This window comes from Festucalex cinctus, chromosome 7 (assembly GCF_051991245.1).
Source record: "Festucalex cinctus isolate MCC-2025b chromosome 7, RoL_Fcin_1.0, whole genome shotgun sequence".
Taxonomy (NCBI): domain Eukaryota; kingdom Metazoa; phylum Chordata; class Actinopteri; order Syngnathiformes; family Syngnathidae; genus Festucalex; species Festucalex cinctus.
This window is the reverse complement of record NC_135417.1, coordinates 12,824,612-12,844,212: the sequence shown is the minus strand read 5'-3', so window position 1 is coordinate 12,844,212 and position 19,601 is coordinate 12,824,612. Positions and strand designations below refer to the sequence as shown.

The 19,601-nt window shown below is 42.2% G+C and overlaps 1 protein-coding gene across 4 annotated transcripts in view; it reads right to left on the bottom strand.

Moving 5' to 3' along the window:
* Positions 1-1,022: 1,022 nt before the first annotated feature.
* hdac9b (histone deacetylase 9b) overlaps positions 1,023-19,601 on the bottom strand; it is a 37,449-nt gene continuing 18,870 nt past the window's right edge. For 3 of the 4 annotated variants that reach the window (XM_077525822.1, XM_077525819.1, XM_077525821.1), the window contains 10 exons: positions 16,055-16,335; positions 15,579-15,774; positions 14,324-14,462; positions 14,097-14,215; positions 10,562-10,693; positions 9,423-9,538; positions 7,435-7,557; positions 6,788-6,965; positions 5,368-5,582; positions 1,024-2,833 (listed from right to left, as the gene is read on the bottom strand). In XM_077525822.1, the coding sequence (XP_077381948.1) occupies positions 2,534-2,833; positions 5,368-5,582; positions 6,788-6,965; positions 7,435-7,557; positions 9,423-9,538; positions 10,562-10,693; positions 14,097-14,215; positions 14,324-14,462; positions 15,579-15,774; positions 16,055-16,335 (1,799 nt within the window). In that variant the 3' untranslated portion in view covers positions 1,024-2,533. Of the gene's footprint in view, positions 2,834-5,367; positions 5,583-6,787; positions 6,966-7,434; positions 7,558-9,422; positions 9,539-10,561; positions 10,694-14,096; positions 14,216-14,323; positions 14,463-15,578; positions 15,775-16,054; positions 16,336-19,601 lie in introns of all 4 variants that reach the window. The other variant, XM_077525820.1, reaches the window with a different exon arrangement.

Below are 19,601 nucleotides of genomic sequence, written 5' to 3'. Positions count from 1 at the left end.
CGGAGAGTTTTTTATTATTATTATTATTATCATTATTATTATCATGGCATGTATAGCATCTCAGGCCAACACTACTCACTAAGCGTGCTGTGAAATTGCTAAAGCTGTGTTTGAGAGTATGTGCGCGAGTCATACATCAGCTCACCTTATCTTGACTGGACTAATACTGCCACAATCTGCCCTGCTCAGTCACTTCAAAAAGGAGCATTTGGAGAGCTTCTTAAGCCCCCTGTAAAGACATGACATAGATGCCTGGAAATAAAGAACTGCCGTTGCGTGGGAAAAGTCCATTTGAGGCGGTTTGTGTCAGTTTTAACTGACATTTACAGGGCAACTTCCAAAGTTGAGGGCCGCAAAAGCTGGAGTTTGTACAAATGTGCCTCAAAAGTCACATTTCAAAGATATAGAATTCAATTTGAGAGCATCTGAAGCAGGTGTTCTTAAATTTTGGTCAAAGGAAAATGCCATAATCCAAAAGCAATAATAATAATAAACAATTACCATGTGTACACCTAAATGTCATGGCAATTATTATTATTTATTTTTTTTGAAGGTCTCAACGAAGTATTCATGACCTTTAAAATAAAAACTTGAATTATGTGATGCATCATCAGAGCTTTCGTTGGCCGAAGCTAAGGTTTAGAAAAGTATATGGTTTAAAAATATTTGTGCACTTTAAAAAAAAAAGAAAAAAAAAAAAGACTAGTTTAGAGTGTTTGGGAACTAGGCAGACTATTTTGTGGTGTTCCAACTTAAGTATGTTTTCTTTTACATGTACCGGGCACATCTGACAATTTGAAAGCTGAAAGTTGGAAGCTGGTCTAAGTTGTGGCGCATGTGATCTATGAGAACTGGACGAGTGTGATGGATTTCATCGTTATATCATTTGTAAATATGACAACAGCGTGCATTGAACCATTGTAGAAATCAATTCATTAAAGCATTAACTATGTTTTTAAAATACCTTGTGAGCTTCCAAGTCTTTCTAGACGAAGTTCTGAAAGTAATATACAAAGATGCAAGAACTTTGAAAGTAAATTAATTTTATTTGTATTTTTTTTTAAAAAATGTGTCACACAAGGCCAAAAAAAAAAAAAAGAAGACCAAATGGGAAACAAAAGCATAGCCCTCCCCTATTGACATTGCACACCCAATGGGGTTCTCCTCTCCTCGTCACATTGAAATCAAAGAGGCAAGAGAACAGGACTCACGTTGTTCTGACGCTGTTTACTTAACTTAGCTAGCACAACAACACCCGGACAAAGTGACTTGTACAGTTCATAAGACTGACAGCTCACGTGGACTCTCACGAGCAGTTTTACATGTCGTCGACAGTACGAATAGAACGGGACGGTTTACAGCTATCCAATACATTGCTTGAATGTTCACTTTTAAGACAGACTATACATGTCGCAACGGGCACTTTCAAGGGAAAAGGGATGAAATGAGTGGGGGGTGAAAAACAAAAGAATCAAGGTCCCATCCTGTATTTTTTTGTTTTCTTGATGCTTGACATCAAACCTGCATGTTGAGGTAAGCATGCCGCTGGGGAAAAGAGAGGAAGCCATCTCCCATATATAGGACTCCCTTGACTGTATCCCCACTCACTTTGTAATTCGCCTTGACAGTAAATCAATTGTGAAGCCGGGCCCCTTGGACTCCTTGCTCCGTCCAAGCCAAGGCCCTCCTCTCTCGCAAACATTCCTGCGCACATGAATCACTCCAACTCCTGGCTTCGAGAAGGCATTTCCTGCCCGGCCCTCTCGCTCGCTCGCTCGCTCGCTCTTACTCCTCTGCTGAACGCTGGGCAGGAGCTTTTTGATTTGGACCCGCAGGGAGCAGAGCTCATCTAACATCGGGACCAGACAGAGAGTGTTGGGTGATGCATGTGCACCCGAGTCAGCGACTTTGGGGTGAAAACTGCAATCTGAGCAGTGAACCGTATTCCGTCGACATCGTCTTGTTGTCAGCATTTCAAAATGTACATTCTCTGTAAGACAGATGTTCAACCTTTAACATGGAACATGAATGTAAATTTTCCACAATAACAGAGACGGTATAAGGTTGCCTTAAACACACTGCAAAGATTCATGATCATATTCAGTGCCGAGGAGCATTCGGTGGTGAGAATGTGCACGGCGGGAGCACGAGTTGGCTCGTCCGCGAGCGTGCACCTGCTTAACCTGTCCCCTAGAGATACGCTAGGATGCTAAATCCACAGTACCGGACGTGTACAGCGGGCATGTACATCATCTGCTGTCAGCCGAGCAGACTCCAAACGACCAGAAGCAGCTCGTTTGTCTTCGTATTATGTACACAAGCATGTAGCCTACATATTTACTATATCACGGATGGTCTCCGAGGGAGTGACGAACGAGGCGGCCACGGATTGGAAAAGGGGTCGCTCGTTGCCGCGACGACGGAGGGCCTACAAGTGCCGCCGCGTGTGTGTACACTACAGGGATGTGCTGTTTGTCTCTCTGCGAATGTTGGAGTGTGTGACGTGACCCCCCCCCCAGCCCCCCCATCATCCTCAGATCATGGCTCTTATCACCAGCCTCCCTTTGACCTGGTGGAGATAGGCGCTCCTCTGCGCCTCCAAGCCCTCGTCGTCGCTATCCGGGGGCTCCTCCTTCACCTTGATGACCCCGTAGTGCGCGTCGGGGAGCTCCACACTGGAGCCGCCGCTGCCGCTGCTCAAGGTGTGCTTCCGGATGACTCCTCCGGGGGGAAGCCTGTCCTCCTGCATGCGCTCGGGCTCCTCCTGCTCCTCCTCGGACTCCTGCAGGTGCACGCTGGGCTGACGTAACTGCTCGATGGACTTGGACAGCAGCTGCAGAACACATTGACATTAAGAACAACTTTATTCTGCTTGCATAGAATTCGAAGAAGTAGAAAAAAAAATGTGATATGAAGTCATGAAGCTATACAGAAAAACTTCAAATCCAATGACATTCAATCTGAATTTTCTGCCTCAAAAGTTAAACAAATGTTACATTCAGTTCAGCTAATCAATCAGTGTCAAAGAATCCAGCAAGTCTTCAGCTCAGTAAGCATCTTAAAGCTCCTCAAGTGTGTTTTACTTTTCTTTGGCTTCTTTACAGTTTTGTGGTGCCGGGAGGAAAATGGCGACGATAACCAAAAGCCAAAAATCAAGCTTAGTGCAACATGAGAAAGTGGCTGGCTGTTCAGTATAATCTGAGCACTACAACTTGAAATCATTGAGAAAAAAAGGTAACACAATTAAGTTTTCTGGATGTTAAAATGTTCCTAGAGTCAAAAAAAGGCTCTCTGTGCATTTGTTTAGAAATTAATTAGTTCAATCGTTCAACCAGAAGGGGGCTCTAGAGTCAACGCTAACCAAATTACCTCCAGCAGGTCGGACTTTTAGAAATGTCTCAGAGGAATTAGCCTCTTTTAGCTCAGCCTTTTATAAACAGACTTTTTCCAAATGCCTAATCTCTTGTAAATTTCCATCGCTGCCCCTTACCTGGAGCAGGCACCGGCGGATGTGTAAAAACAACCCCCACTGACAAAGCCTCTATTGGGAAATTAATTAGGGCAATGTTTCGCTGATCCCTCGCTGTAAACACTCCGAGCTCATCCCTGATTAGTGGCCATTTATAACCTCCGCTTTAAGTGGCTTTAGCCCGCGATCTCATTGGGCCGGATGATCACAGCCCGGCTCGCTCACGGGAACTTCTGTAGAAATGAAATCACCTTCATCGAGCCTCATGGGCACCAGGAATATGCTCATCAAATTTCACTTACGTACTTGGTTAGAATTATTTTGATATTACACATTTTTGTTCATCTATCTCAGGGATGGGCAATATAAATGCTGGAGAGGGCCACAGTCTTTCATCAGTTCTACTGGGGGCCACACACATTCGAACCAGATGTACAATATGACAAAAAATATTTGGACAAAATACGTTCATATGTGCAAAATATGTGCTCTTAGTAGGTTTAATTTTTCATGATACATTTCTCAATGGATGTATAAGAGATCCACCAAGAAACTGTGTACTTACTGTGATTTTTTCTTTTTTTTTGTTCAATTGCAAAGGCCTCACTTGCATACAAATTACTATTCAAGGATGGCACGAAACTCTTTAATAGCAAGCAAACTTTTTGTGATTTTTTTTTCTAGAAAATTCAACTCGCTAACTCTCACAATTTTAAAATTATTGAGATTTTTTTTTTTTTTTTTTTGTCCTGCATATAATTCCAAATCCCTAAACAATTATAAGCCATCTCTGCCATCTAATGGTGAATGGTGATATTACAAAATAAAATTACAGTCAACCCTGTATCTAATCAATATTTATCAGTATTTTCTGATGATATAAAAAAAATAAATAGGCTAAATAAATAGGCTAAATAAATCAAAAATAGAAAGAAAAAAAAAAACATTTTGGGTTGTTAACTGTGAGTGCCTTCAAAGTTGAAAAGCACCATTAGCATATTTTTGACATAATCTCTACTGCTACTTTCTTGGGAAGTCGGGACAATTCCAGCTCGTGAAAAAAAAAGAAAAAAAAAAGGTCTTTACTTTCCTCGGTACTTGTGTTTTTGTATAGCAACAAAATTCAAATAGCATATTTAATGTAGAGCGAGAAAAGTAAGAGCGTATTTGGGTCGAGTGTCTTCCGCAACTGCTGATTGAGAACCGGAACTTGAGTGGAGGCCACTATTTGAATAAACAAGAATCGTCACACATTCTAATAAAAAAAAATAAAATAAAAAAAAGAGAGAGAGAGAGTAATTTCTATGCCTTCGTCAGAAAGTTCAAGATAAAGATGCACGCGTCAGTTACCACTTGAGCTAGTTTTTGCTTCTCATTTCCTCCTCCGCGGTTTTCCCGTTCCTCCTTCAGGGCTCAGTGTTAAGGACACGAGTGCAGCTCACACAATGCTGCCTTTCACAGCGGCGGTCACCTCACACGCGTCCCTCACCAGAATAATTACTCTCTCGTGTCTTGGCGAGGTGACCTCGGCCAGCTTTCAGAAACACAAATATTACCACAGAGGAACAAAATGTATTCTGGACTCCCCCTCGCCCCCCCACTCCTTCGTTTGAACTTGGCTGAATTGAATTTCACAGTGTTAGCATGTGAACAACACTGATGCCTTGAGCTATGATAACAGAATTAGTGCAGGGGAAGCATTTCTTTGCCATTTTGAAGTTCTTTGCGTTGCGGATTTAACAGCAGGGAAGAAAAGACGAAAGGTCAGGACTTGAAACTTCAGCCAGCATGGATGCTTTGACAAAAACTGGATGTGGGTGGACGCGTGTTTTTAAAATGAGTCCATCGGACTTCCTGCAAAAGTGAAGACATATAAAGCAAAATGCAAATTGACCGACCTTATTTATATGGACCTGCTGCTGGTATTGTTTCTGTTTCTCCAGGAAGTGCTGATGTTGCTGCTGGATGACAAGTTGCGCCAGCGTGTTCTGCGGCAATGGCGCCGACTGCGTCCTGTTCAAGGGCCGATGTTTGGGTAGTTTTGGGCGACCGCCGGATGGACGATCCTTCATGGCCAGGGGGGACGGAGGGTGGGATGGCAAGGAGCCTGGACCTTGGCAACATGAACACACAACTCCGAAATATTACATTTCACTTAGGGTCATTTCAAAATTTAGTTGTTTACCGTTTTTTTGTTTTGTTTTGTTTTTTTTGGGCCACAAGGTATACTTAAAAGGCAAGTCAACCTTAATTAATCATTTTTTGACAATAATATGTTACATCTGACCTCACTGGTCTAAACATGACATTCTGATTCACATTCCATTTGTAATATGAGTTATGTTTATATCCATCTCAGGGGGGCGGCCATTTTGCCACTTGCTGTTAACTGAAGATGGCATCAGAGTTGCTCAGGGATCAGACCATGACCAATCACAGCTCTTCTGTTTTCTGAAGCCGAGTTGTGATTGGTTGTTATGCGAGACGATGACCAATCATAGCTCACCTGCTTCATGAAGCTGAGCTGTGATTGGTTGTTACCTGAAACCTGAGCAACTGTGATGTAATTTTCCCTCGACAGCAAATGGCAAGATGGCCGCCTCCTGATAAGAGATAAAAACTCGCTGGATTTTGCTGCTTAACTCATATTCCACTAATATACCATATTGCATATTGAACATATTATTGTCAAGAATATTTTAGGGAGTTTTCTTAAAATCCTTTAATTGGATCAAAAATCAACAGTACGCCTTGTAATCCTATTTATGGAGGGCTGTCGGCTTTTTACTTTGTCGTCTTGAGTTCAAATTACTTTCCATTATGTTCACTAGCAGCCATCTGTTGTCATCATACCGGAACTCGAACTACTTCCTGTTTCCATGTCTTAAGAAACATGGGAAATGAAGTCCTACTGGCCTAATGTTGTGGTCGCTGGTTAGCGCCAATGCTAGCTGTGCTTTTCTGCCGGCATATTTCCAAGGCTACAGTGTGGGAACCGGACCGGCACGAGGTAAACGACACAGCCAGCTTCACAGGGCCGAGCAAAAAAAAAAAAAAAAAAGGTTGGATAAGGGTGAGTGTCTTGTTTACAGCTGTTAAACTGTCAACCGAGATTGCTACCTAGCATTATAGCGCTAAATCTATCAAATAAATATTCTTTCTAACAATGTTTGCCTTAAAACCTGGAGTATGAAAATATTTTAAAATAGACCCATTAACATTGCGCCTAATAATTCAGTGCGCCCAATGGTTTGAAAAACAAGAATTGTATTGATCTCGTACGTCAACATAATGCGATGCGATGTTTGAGGTGCTTACCAGTGGAAAGCATCTTCTGCTGCCTCATCTGCTCCTTCTGGAGGAGGTGTTGGAGCAGAGCCTGGTGACTGGGGCTCACTTTGGACTCCAGACCGTTCTGAAGAGGCACGGGACCCAGGAGATGACCTGGCAGTCCGTGCTGACTCTCGATTGATCGGTCCTTCAAGCCCACAGCTCCCTGAAAAGAGAACATACGACTGGTGATTCACGTGAAGTGAGTCACTTCATAGACCAGGTGCAAGGCTCAGAATAGTGAATCGGATAATCTGCTGTCATAAATATAACCACTGAATGTGACATAATATTAAAAAAAAGTGCACTTGATGGTTAAAAGTCAGTGCTGTTGATGACCAGACCTCCTTTGGAATGTGCCAGAGCTGAACAATGATAAATCATGTGGCGTGTTATCAAGAGTTGGACTTGAGTGGACTTTTTTTTTTTTTTTTTTTTTTTTTTTTTTTTAAAGTGGTGATAAATGAGATAGAAGATAAGAGCATTGCTTGACATCAAACACTGACAATATTTATCTAACGTGTGATCAAATCTTTGGAGGCCACAACAAGGGGTCGGAGGTCATATGAAGGATGCAGACAGATTTTCAGTGATGCAAGACAATTAATTCCATTTGACTACCTGAAGATACTTACGCTAATAGGCGAAGATGCTGTCGGAAGCCCAAACGAGATATTCGGCAGGGACGGAGACGTGTATAAACTCAACACGGACATGGAGCTCTCGGGTCGGAATAATCTTGGCTGTGAAGGCCATCGCTACGTGACACAGGAGAGAAACAAAAAGATGCGACTTTATTTGCTTCTTCTTAATCTGGGTATGTCCCGCTTGGCCATGATTGGCTGCAGCTTGTCGCATTACATGGCTTGGCCGTGTGATTTCTTTATTATTGTAAACCCCTGATAGCAAAAAAAAACGAAAGTGGTTGGACAAATATGTGCGATAAGAATATACATGTGGTGTTCCACAGGGTTCAATTCTGGGTCCTCTGCTGTTTTCAATGTATTTAACGCTCCTTGGTTGGAATTTGATTGTGAATAAGCACCTCAATGATACGGCTACCTTCATTTAAAAAAATTATTATATATCATAATTATAAAAAAAAAAGTATTGATATCGATATTGGTGATGCTGGCCCTGTATTTACTTGGTATCGTATCGATACCAAAATTTGCAGTACTCGCTGTGTCTTACATGATACTTCGCTCCTTTCTAAGCTACATGTATTCCTCTACTCACTTACTCATTAACATACACATCTAGCCCGCTACAGCGCCCTCTCTGGTGTGGATGGTGACAAACACCCAAAACAAAGAAAGGAAAATGCACAAAAATGACAATGTGGCAATTAGAGAAGTGGCTGTTTTAAATTCTCTATAGAGTTTCTTTTGTTTAGCAGTAAAAATGATAACTTTTTTTTTTTTCAATAAAGAAGGGCTTGGTGAATGCGCATAGGAAACCGGTGGGGTTCAGTACCTCCACAAAGTGCATCATTCACGAAAAGTTGCACAAGTAGTGCTCCTTCATCCCCAGTGGCTGAAATGCTCGTCGTTCCCTGCCCTTGGGCTCTGCTCTCGAGAAGGACACCACCACTGGGGCACACTTCCTGTACCCAGCAGAGAAGGGAACCAGCATGTGGTTTTGGAACAGCCTTGTTTATCCTGGCGACCCCTGCCAGCACTCAGTGACCCGCATGTGGACATCCGGCCCGTATTCGACCCGAGGGACCCGTTCCCTCTGAAAAAGGATCCCGAATGTAACGGCGCATCAACACGCATTGCTTTTGCAACAGGCATGAGGGCTGCAGACGCGCCACCAATGACTTTCGCCAAAGCTTCAGACCCAAAGACCCAAACAAGAGCAGGCCTTGCGTTTATACGTTGCCGGCATGTGGGTGTCTCTCTGGCTACCAGCGCCTGGGATATCAATTCAAACGCCGCGGTCCGTTTGTCTCCCCGAGGCCTGATGTGAGGGCGTCTCTGCGTTCTCCGTGACTGGAGGCCCTCGCGAGAGTCAACAGCCCCGGTTCAGGAAAACACAGCTGCTCAGTTGAGATTGCGAGCGGACGTGTCATATCTGCCGCCCGCTATAACGTTCTTCTTTGTGAGCCCGGTCCAAGCGGATCCACAACTCAGCTTTCAATCTATCGGGAAATGCCTCTGAGGAGGCGCCAAGCCAAGCCAAGCCAATGACAGCAATTACAATGACAAGCCAACAACGCAACTCCCAGCCAAACTGGAGATTGTTTTTGTTTTAAAGCGTAATTGTGCAGAACATCTGGAGGAATAATGCGAGCGATAAACAAAACAAAACAAAAAAAAACGAGCAGGATTGTAACGGTTGCTGTTGTTTGCACTTACAACACATTTCCTGCGCAACGTGTTGTTTTAACGCAAGTAAAAGTGGCACCGTCGGACACGTGGGTCAAGCTGCGCCTCTTTAATGTCAGAGCGGTCGAACAGACGCGGGGGCGGGGCAAATGGCGGTTTTTATAGCTGCGTGCCAGCACAAGGCCAGACGAGCGTTTTGTACTTCCGTCCCACAACTTTTTTAAAAAAATTTATTTACCATGCATATGCCAACGTTTCCTTTATTTGGTCAATAAAAGACAATTTTGACCTACCTCAGTTTTTGTAGTAGTAGGCAAAGAGGAGGGTCCATTTTCTGCCCCCAAGGCACTGGAGGCCCCGATGGGGGAGCTGGGGCCCGAGCCGGGGGCACTTTTTGCGGGCGTAGAATCTATAGAGCATGTAGAGGAGTTAGACAGCGTTCATGCACACAGAAAGACTTGGAATACGTCCAAGTAATAATGGCCTCGCCTCCTGTGATATCAATTACAACTGACTCATATTGTTTCCTCAAATGGTGTCAAATTCAGACATGCTACCAAAAACTGAGCTGGCTCAACATGAACTCATTCACTGAAGCAACCCGACTGTTTTACTGGATTTTGACTGATTTTGCAAGGCCCGCAGAATATTTTCCTCTATTGAAATAAATTCATGGAGCCTACCAAAAAGAAAAAATGATTAGCGTCTCTTCGTAAAATATAGCTAAGTTTAATCAATATTCACGTTCCTGATTAAAACGCTGACAAAAAGAACTTGTTGCATGGCCCTGGTTGATCTCTTATACTCCGTTGCCACCTGATGGCCATTTTTTGTAATAACTACAACGCTTTAAGCCACCTCTTCATATCAGAAGCTGCATCAAAGTCTTCTGTATGCTCTTTCATTAAAAAACAAAAACAAATAAACAAAAAAAAAATGTGTAAACACATTTTGAGGAGTGGAGGACAAGTCATAAAAAAAATAAATTGACACGTTTTTGTATTAAATGAGTTTAAAAAAAACTTGCCAACTCAGAGACCCTACAATTTCAATTATTACAAAATCAGCATAATCATAAAAAAAAAAAAAAAAAAAAAAAAAAAAAAAGATTATTAATATTAATTTGGGGCAGTTTAAATGTATACATTTGCAACCTTTTTATTTTATTTTAAAATAGCAAATTCAATACATTTTGTTTCACCCAAAAAGGAACTTGCATAATTATAGTGTTTCAAAAAAATGTTACGTCTTAAGAAAAAATATTACATTTAAACATTTTCTTATATGCCAAAAAATCGTCCTAATCTTGATTTCAATTATTACCAATATAATCATGACTACGGTAATAAGCCCCAATTAAACTGTATTGATGAAATCTGTTAATATTGTCTATCAGATGTTCTTCGGCCAGTCGCCATTAGTTTGGTCGTACCCATTAGCTCCAGTGCCCTCTTCTTGTAAGGTGTCACCAGGTTGCCATCTTTTCTCTTCAGCATGGGGCTGCTCCGCCTCTCAGCGACTTTCTGCTTCAGTCGGGATCGCACCTTCAGGTTGGGCTCGGAGGCTATTAAAAAAAAAAAAAATCAGTTCATTATCAGGGTGAAAAATGGTGGTGAGGAAGTCAAGCAGTGGTTTTTTTGTTTGTTTGGTTTTTAATATCCAGTCATTGTAATGGAACTTCAGAAAGCAAACGCGAGCGTCATAAAATCAGAGACCATCAATCAACTTATTATTATGATCACACTTCAACAATTTTGAGTTTCCAGAAAAAGCCCAAACATTTTTTATCAATTAAATGAGTCAGGATGGGGCCGATTTCCAACTCATCTGGACTCAATTATATCCGAGCGAAATTCTGCTGCTACCTGCCGCACTGGTGACCGCAGACTGATACAGTAGCAACAGTTCAACGCACACAAAAACACGGCAGATGTTTCAGGCGTCCGTCCCGCAACACCTCCTAATGCAAAACAGAAAAATACCCACACGCTCGTCAGCCTGAATTAAACCTAACCCGATCCAGACTCGATCGATCAGCTGTGATAGAGCAGCCAATATTTCAAAAGCTTTCCTGGGTTCACTGGCACCCCCTGCAGGGTTATTACAGTTTTGCATTTTTTCATTTTAGTTCGTTTTGATTACAGATAGACCGATATGGTTTTTCGGGGCCAATACGATACCGATTATTAGTCGTCAAGGATGCTGATAACCAATATTTGGAGCTGATATTCATTTTTACTAAAAAGAGAAAATATTAGCATCAAAATTTGGAAAAAAAATAAAAAATACAAACTCCAGCTCTTAATTTTTTGGGGAAATTTTAAAGTATGTGTTTATTGAGCAACTTTTAGTTTTTTTTTTTTTTATAAATCTTAGTCAATCTTTCTTAAAATCTAACAAGTTCCGGATCTCCCAGGGGCAGTAGCATGTTTTCAAAAGTTAAATAAACATAAACAATTGTTTTCTACACCAAATAAAATATTCCAAAGTTTCAAAATATCTGAAGTATTAAATTTGTACTTATCTTAGTTTTCATTTCAAACAAAAACAGAAAGTGCAGAGAGTTCCCAGGGTCGGCAAAAATGAAAATGAAAACTTATTATTATTATTATTATTATGTCATTTTTTTATTTACATTTAAATCAGTTCCCTGAAGTTAACACTTTTTTTTTTTTTTTTGTTAATGGATCTATTATGAGCCATATGATTAATTTTGTTGCTAGATGACATCGCTTATGTACGACATACTTTCAAACGTCCTGATTCCGCTTGATATGAAAATAAATCTACTAAAAATCACATTTAAAATCATCCCCAGAGGCTCATGCATTAAATTAATTCCCAAAGACTAAAACAAAGGACATTTTTTGCTATTATTATAGTTAGTTTTGTAGGCATAAAATGTAGTTTCAGTTAGTTTTTGTTTTTTAAAAAGCATTTTCATTTTTATTTTATTTTGTTATAACAAAATTGTTTTTGAATGGTATTTTTATTTTTAGTTAACTAAAATAAGCTTGCCCCCGCCCCCACCATCTGGTAGGACATGTTTAACCCACACAAGACACAAATCTCAAATATGCTGCAGTGAAGTTATGTAAATGTTACACAACACAACATTTTGTAATTATTCACTTGATGAATCAATATTGTTAGAGTTATTTTTAGGTGTACGTTTTGCAGACCATACAGCTGCAAACGGGGAAGTGACGTAGGAGTGCTGCAGATGCGGGGGTGGCGCTTGAGGGTCGAGCGGATCGGGGCGCAGTGGGCCAGATGCTGCAATTTCCGCCATTTGTCAAAAGCAGCCCAAGCCTGATCGCGAATACGTGCGCGGCGCGGACCTCTTAATCCCGCGGCTGCGAGGAGGAACGAAAGCGTGCGAGGGAGGAAGAAAGCAGGCGGGGCGGGAGGGAGGAAAACGTCTGCCGGGGGTGCTGTGAATCCGCTTCACGCCCCACCGCCTTGATTGCTTTCTATTTTTACACGCTGCTGCCACCGAGCAACATACGCCAATCGGTCGCCACGGGAACGCCGCACGGCGGCACGGGAAGGAACACTTGGAAGGAACAAACGCGTGGGAAAAACACAAAAACACGCTGATGCGCCGAGATACGGGTGACCTTTTTGTGAGGCGTACTTGCATCAAGTTTTTTGGACACGTCTCAGCACAATCAACTCAAATAAGTTGACATTCATAGTAAAAGTACGACATGTACGCCGGAACTTGAAGTATATTTCGTCCTGTCCTATATTTAGACTCGACTTCCAAGCAGTAAACACGCCTCTCCAATTCCTCTCATGCTTTCCAAGTTCATGTTGAGTCAACATGATAGTTTGAGCCGCTTTAGCATAAAAAATGTGTTTTTCTGATGGTGGCTGCTCCTCCTCTGAAACATGACTTCCACTTCCTGTCTTATTGGAAAAATGCAATCTAAGTGGAGGCTGACTGTCATGCAGGAGCAGAACATGTTCAACTTTCAAGCGTCGTCCCAAATGTCTTTATGGGCTCAAGTGTACGCTAAATGTTCACAGTAGGCAAGTGGGTCAAGAGCGACGTTCTTACTGCTAAGCCGCAATTATTCTTGCAAGTCGACTTATTGCGTGACTTGCCCGAGGTGGTAAAACAAGATCAACTTAGACGGGTAAACAGGTTAATCGACTGCGGACGTTCGTCTTCAGGTGAAAGAAGACGCTAGCTCATTAGCTAGCTTAACACATTGACGAGGCGGATGGAGAGAATTATTGACATCATATCCAAATATTTTCTTTGTGTTAAATGTACCACAAACATCTTTCATTCTGATCTTTGCCAAGGAGAAATGATATATTATTATGTATTAGGTATTATGAAATACAGTGCGATGCTATTTGGCAACCGACTACAATATTTCCTCTTAAACTTGGATTGACATTTACTGGTTTTGAAAAAGAGCCAAAAAAGATGACAAAATATATATTCGTGACAAATGTGATTATGAAGCGCTCCCAGAATAATCAATGAACTTTGACCTTTGGCCCAACCAAGCAGAGCACTTGTTTCGCGAGAGTTTTCTTTTCTTTTCTCACGTTGCGGCGCATCCGCATTTTGCCGGGCGACGCCTGCCAATCGGCCGTCAGTGGCGCTCGGCTGCTGGGAACAAACGGCACCTTTTGTGCGACAACCTCGCGCTTGGAAAGGGCAACGATGGAGACAGACAGGAAGTGGGGGAGGAACGAGCCAGCAGGAAATGACCACATCTCGATTTTGGAATTTATGAAGCAAAAAAGTCCTTTGATCGCTATATGATTGTGTCGATCTTCTCCAGGGCCCAAAAGTTAGATTAAAAAAAAAAAAAAAAGGATCTTTTCAGGTCCCACCCTTGTGATGTATCACGCTGATGTACTTTTGACTGTAAGTGAGAAGTCTGAAAAGTTGTCGATTTGCGATTGCATGTGAACGTGTTGTTTGCGTATGCAAATGAGCCGACCTGTCTTCCTCAAGGGGAAGTCGTCCTTGCCGTCGACGGGCGACGGCAAAGTGTAACGGCAGGTTGGCGACGCGCCGCCCAGAGGAGAACTTTGGTCCAGAGAAGCATGATGGGAGGACCTGAGCACGCAAAACAAAGAAAGAAAGAAGACAAAACGAGCGACGTCAACGTGCAACTCCAAACGTGATTGATTTGAATGCAAGATGGCCGGGAATGAAAGTCGTCACCTGTACCAGAGCTTTGGGTGGTGGATGAATGAATGAGTGACGCCATTACTGGCAGGGTCTTTTGCTGATTTGCTCAACAGAAACTCTTGGAGTTTCTGCTTCACTTCTGTACTGGCCGCTGCACCTGCGAGACCAAAAGCTGCAATAACAAAGATCGGCGTTACCCTACGGATGCACAAATTGCGATATAACAGCAGCACATCAACATTTCAACACATTTTTTTTTCTGTTTTACAAGCTCTGTGGCCGTCTTTAGTCATGTAGAAAGATCGCCCCCTAGTGGCCAACAGGAATCAGATTGCAAAATAAGAACACTGCGACAGTTCCAGGGCAGCGTTTCAGATTACCTGACCTGACAAAGTCATAAGTCATCTCCTCTATTATTAGACAGAATGTCAAAACAGAAATGAAACCTTAGCTCATAAGCTATTCTCATACTTCTATTAAAAGACATTTTCAACAAAATTCCCAGATTAAATGGCACCGTGAAGTATTTGCGTCACTTTAATTACAGTCTTTATGATAATTATCACCTTCAAATTACAGGGATCGTCTCAGCCTCTTAATTTTACAACTAAATAACAAATCTGAAACACTGTCAGTAAAAAAAATGAAAAAAAAATGGACATAACCACGATTAGAATGTGCCAAAAAGTTGGAAATGGGAAGAAATGTTTTAGAATGTTTTCCCCATTTATGGCCTCTCTGCATAAGAAGGTTAATGAATTTGATTGTCATTCTTGTAATGCAACTTTACAAGAAGCAGAAGGAAAAGAAATTTTTGTATTATGTGATATTAAGCTCAAATGTTTGTAATACATTACTGATCTAAACCTGCTTAAAATCTTACATAGGGAAAAACAGACTTCATAATCAACCTATAAAAAATAATAATAACAAATTAATAATAATAATAATAATAAATATGGGTTTTTATACCACTTTTGTTTTCCGAAAAAGTGCTCAATTCTTGAGTAGTCACGATGCCAAAAAACAACACAACTAGTACTTTTGATACGCAAGATTAAAATGATCGATCATTTTAAATAAAGACCGATACATCCCAATCGAGCATTTTTGCTTCAAATTGCATTCTTGTGCCTGATGGTAAAACAGCCACAAGAGGGCGGCTCATACTGGTATCGCCCGCAGTCAAGTACCAATATAATAGTAATATTAACAATCATAATAATAATTTCATCATTCTGATTATTATCAAGAACAACAACAACAAGAATCTGTGTTGAGCTCTTACTCTCTCTGGCACGTTCTTTGGCCCGAAGACTGAAGCTGGAGACGTTCATCTCTCGCCGGTGCCTCTCCTGCTCTTTTTCCTGCGGGTTCTGCTGCTGGTTCTGTTGGGTCTGCTGGTTCTGCTGCTGCTCCAGACGGCGTTCCGTCTCCGCCAGTTCCTGCTGCTGCTGCTTCATGGCGTGGAGCTCCTGTTGAAGCTGGCGAGGGCGGCGCAACCGGCGGTTAGCCCGACCAAAGCAACTCCAAATGAATGAATGAATGTTTTTGCAAATGGCGGCCATTTGTGCGGGCGTGCTGCGCTTTTCTGCTTTGCAGCGATGGATGATTTCATGCTCGCATGTGAAAATATTTCTCGGCATAGCTGAGCTGCTTCCTATTTTGTCCCCTCGTGTTCAAAGTTTTTGGATTTTCAAACTATCTGGACGAAGCCACACTGTTTTGCGCGCAATGTAAAAAAAAACGAAAAGCCCCGCCCACCTTGAGGTGTTCCTGGAGCTGAGCCTGGTGCTGGCGGGTCAACTTCTCGTGCTGCTTGTGGAACTCGCTGATGAGCAGCTGCTTTTGGATCTGCTGCTGCTTCTGGATGAGCAGCAGCTCCTGCTGCAGCTGCCGCTCCCACAGGCCCGGGTCCGAGCCCGGCGCCAGCATCCTCGCGTCGGTGCGCGGGTCCGAGCCCGGCGCCAGCATCCTCGCGTCGGTGCGCAGGTCCAACGGGCAGAAGGGCTCCGCCACCAGTTGCGCGTCTGATTTGATCTCCACTGGATTCCATAACAAAAAGAAAAAAGAAGAAAAGAAACGTTCATAGATGATAAAAAAAAAAAAGCGAGATAATTGTATTAAGAATCAGCAAGTATAACAGAGAGGGAAGAATCGAAGTGAGAATCTGAAAGAAGATCTTCCTCTTCTGCAAACCTGGAATTCTAATGGCTTCGAAAACCAAACACTGGATTACATCCGGCTGGGAGCGGCCGGACTGACGACCCAACGGACACTCGGCACGGAGCTCGCAGTGGCCGTTTCAAGAATTGACTGAAATGCCCGTTGAGTCAACAAACGGAATTCGTCTCAACTCTCCCAGGACGTCCTTGGAGGAGCATTTGAACCACACAACTGCCATTTACGGGGGCATCCACATTTCTCTGATCTTTCCAGTTTTCGGACTGACTGCTGACGTTAATACGAAGTGTTTTTGTCATTATGTGTAATTGGCACATGCAAACAAACATGATCCGACTTCCACAATACAATATCTAGTTAGATATATGGACAAGGCTGCTTTTATTTGTGTGAAGGTATGAATATTAAGTGCGACATCACTGCTGATATCGTGCTTCATATTTTTGCCTCTTGTAAGCACAAAGTGGGTTACAAGAAATAAAATGACAACTACAAAAATTGACACAAGTGGAGGCCATGAAGAAAAAAAAAAAAAGTAGGGCTGTGAATTAACTGAAACAGTCCACAATTACAAAATCGGCATAATTGTTTTATATATATATATATATTTTTTAATACTAATTTTAAGTTGTTAAAATTGATATATTTGCACCTTTTTTATTTTAAAACAAATACCGGTAACTTAATAAATGTTTGGTCCCAAGGGAACTTGCATAATTTTAGTGTTTCAAAGAAAGTTATATGTCTTAATATTTTTTTACATGTTTAAACATTTTGTTTTATACCAAAAAAAAACCAAATGATTGTCCTAATCGTGATTTCATTTATTACCAAATTAATCGTGATTAATATTTTCTTCATAATCGAGCATCGCTAAATAAATAAATAAATGAATAAAATACCAACCTAGTAAGGCACATCACTTCTATATAACTTTTAGCAACCAAACATTTCCTTGTCGAAACAAATTATGTTTACGCGACCACTGCGATAATATTGATCTGCTTTGTTCAACGTGTGAAAGGAAAATGCTACATGCTAGCTGGGCGGTGGCGGTGCGACACCCGATGAATGACCGTCTGGGACGCTGCAACACGTTTTTGACACCAGAGAAACATCCGAACCTACTTGAAATTCCAGTAGGCTGTAAGAACATTTATGAAGTGCAGTTCATCGCCTTCATGTTCTCCAGGTAAGAGGTGACACACGTACAAACGCACAAATAACTGACACACGTACAAACGCACAAATAACTGACACACGTACAAACGCACACACTGACACACGTCACATGTGACGCCATCAACATTTTTGAATCAAGCGTCACTAATCGATTTGAAAGCAGTCAACTAAACACCTTCTCCATAGTTGTCATCACTTGCTGTGGCAGGCACATTGGTGTCATTCGTTTTGTTTTTGTAATTACTGCCAGGCGAGCGTTCAATTCGTATACGTGGCGGTGACGATTATAAATAGCAACATAAAAGCATTAAGTGTCGCAATCCTGGTCTGTCGTATCCACCACCCGAACTTGCTGCTGTCATAGCAACACCGGCTACATAATTATGCCCCCCCCCCATCCCATCCCATCCCGCTGCATGACATCTCCTGCCTACTGTGACAATGTGACATGCGGACTATTAAATCCGCTCTTATATAAGGACGGAGTCCCCAGCAGAAAAGAGAGAAAGGCTGAAACCAAAACAAATGACACAAAGAGCGAAATAGTGAGCGAGAACTCGTCTCGGAGGAGCTTGAAAGCGTGAAGACAGCCGGCAGGGAGTCCTGCGCTAAAAACAGCTTCAGTGAAATGACAGAGGAGGGCACATGAATCGCTACCTGTAGATCAGACGAGGAAAAAGCATCTCGGCATGTACGCACTTGACGAAAGGACGGTGTCGTAACGTTCCAGGGACAACCGTGAACCGTTCAAGGACGCGCTCGGTTGCTACTTCTGCCTCATGGAGCTAAAAATAGCAAGAAAAACACCTGCTGGCGGGGGAGAACTCGCCACTGTGATATTTAATTAATCTCATATTTCATTCGCTACCCTGACTGCGAATGACATTAAGGACGATTTGCTTTGATCAAGCGGAGCCTCGATGGCTATTTTGCAGAAGGCGGAGGCGGGAGTGTGAAGGCTTCGGGCCACATTTGATCGCCGCCGAGGCCGCGCCAAACGGCCCTTCAGGAAACCACAACAGCCTCACGCGCCCGCGAGATTCTTGCCCGCGAGAATAGCGGCAACGTTGAGGGGAAAATAACGAGATCCTTCAGCTATGGCGACGATTTCGAGTAGGGGTGTGAATTGCCGCAGACTTCGATTCCGATCACGATTCATATAATCCCGATCTGAATCTATAAGTTGATTATTGCGATTTTTTTCGACCCAAATTTAGAAAATACGAATCAGGAAACCGTAAGATTTGTATGAAAATTTATTTACTCACCTGAAACTTCAGTTTTATAACTGTGAGCGACAAACAACAAACAATCTTGTGCAATCCGTTTCATGTTTGAACAGCATTGAAATAAAACATTAAGGCTTCATGTTTCATTAATATAATATATGTTTGAATATCAATTCGGAGCATATCGAATCGATTCGAGAATTGTGCGCTGTAATATCGCGATATATTGCCGAATGGATTTTTTTTTTAACACCCCTAATTTCAAACGCACCAAATGGAGAATTGACAACGTGCATCCGTCACGTCACGTCACGTCACGTCACGACACGACACGTCACGTCACGTCACGACTGTCTGCTCTGGAGTTGAGAAAGGTGCAAACATTCTTCAGACGACAACAAATTGTGTTTGTGCTGCACAGCGGCGGAATCCGTATAGCTTCTGTCAAACGCAAATAATCGGGCGGACGAGAATAGCGAACCTCCAGTAACTGGGGCCAAATATAAATGCTCTTAATATAGACAAAGTGCGAAAGACTGTCACACTTGCGAGGCTGCCAGCATAATTTAACACCAGCAAAAATAAAGGCGCCAGGTTGCATTCATGTCACTTTCAGGTTGCATGTGTAACGTCACTTGAGGATGCAAATACATTTTTCTTGATTGGAACGAGGCGCCGGTAAACAAGATCTTTATGAATGACAGCTCGCAAATGTG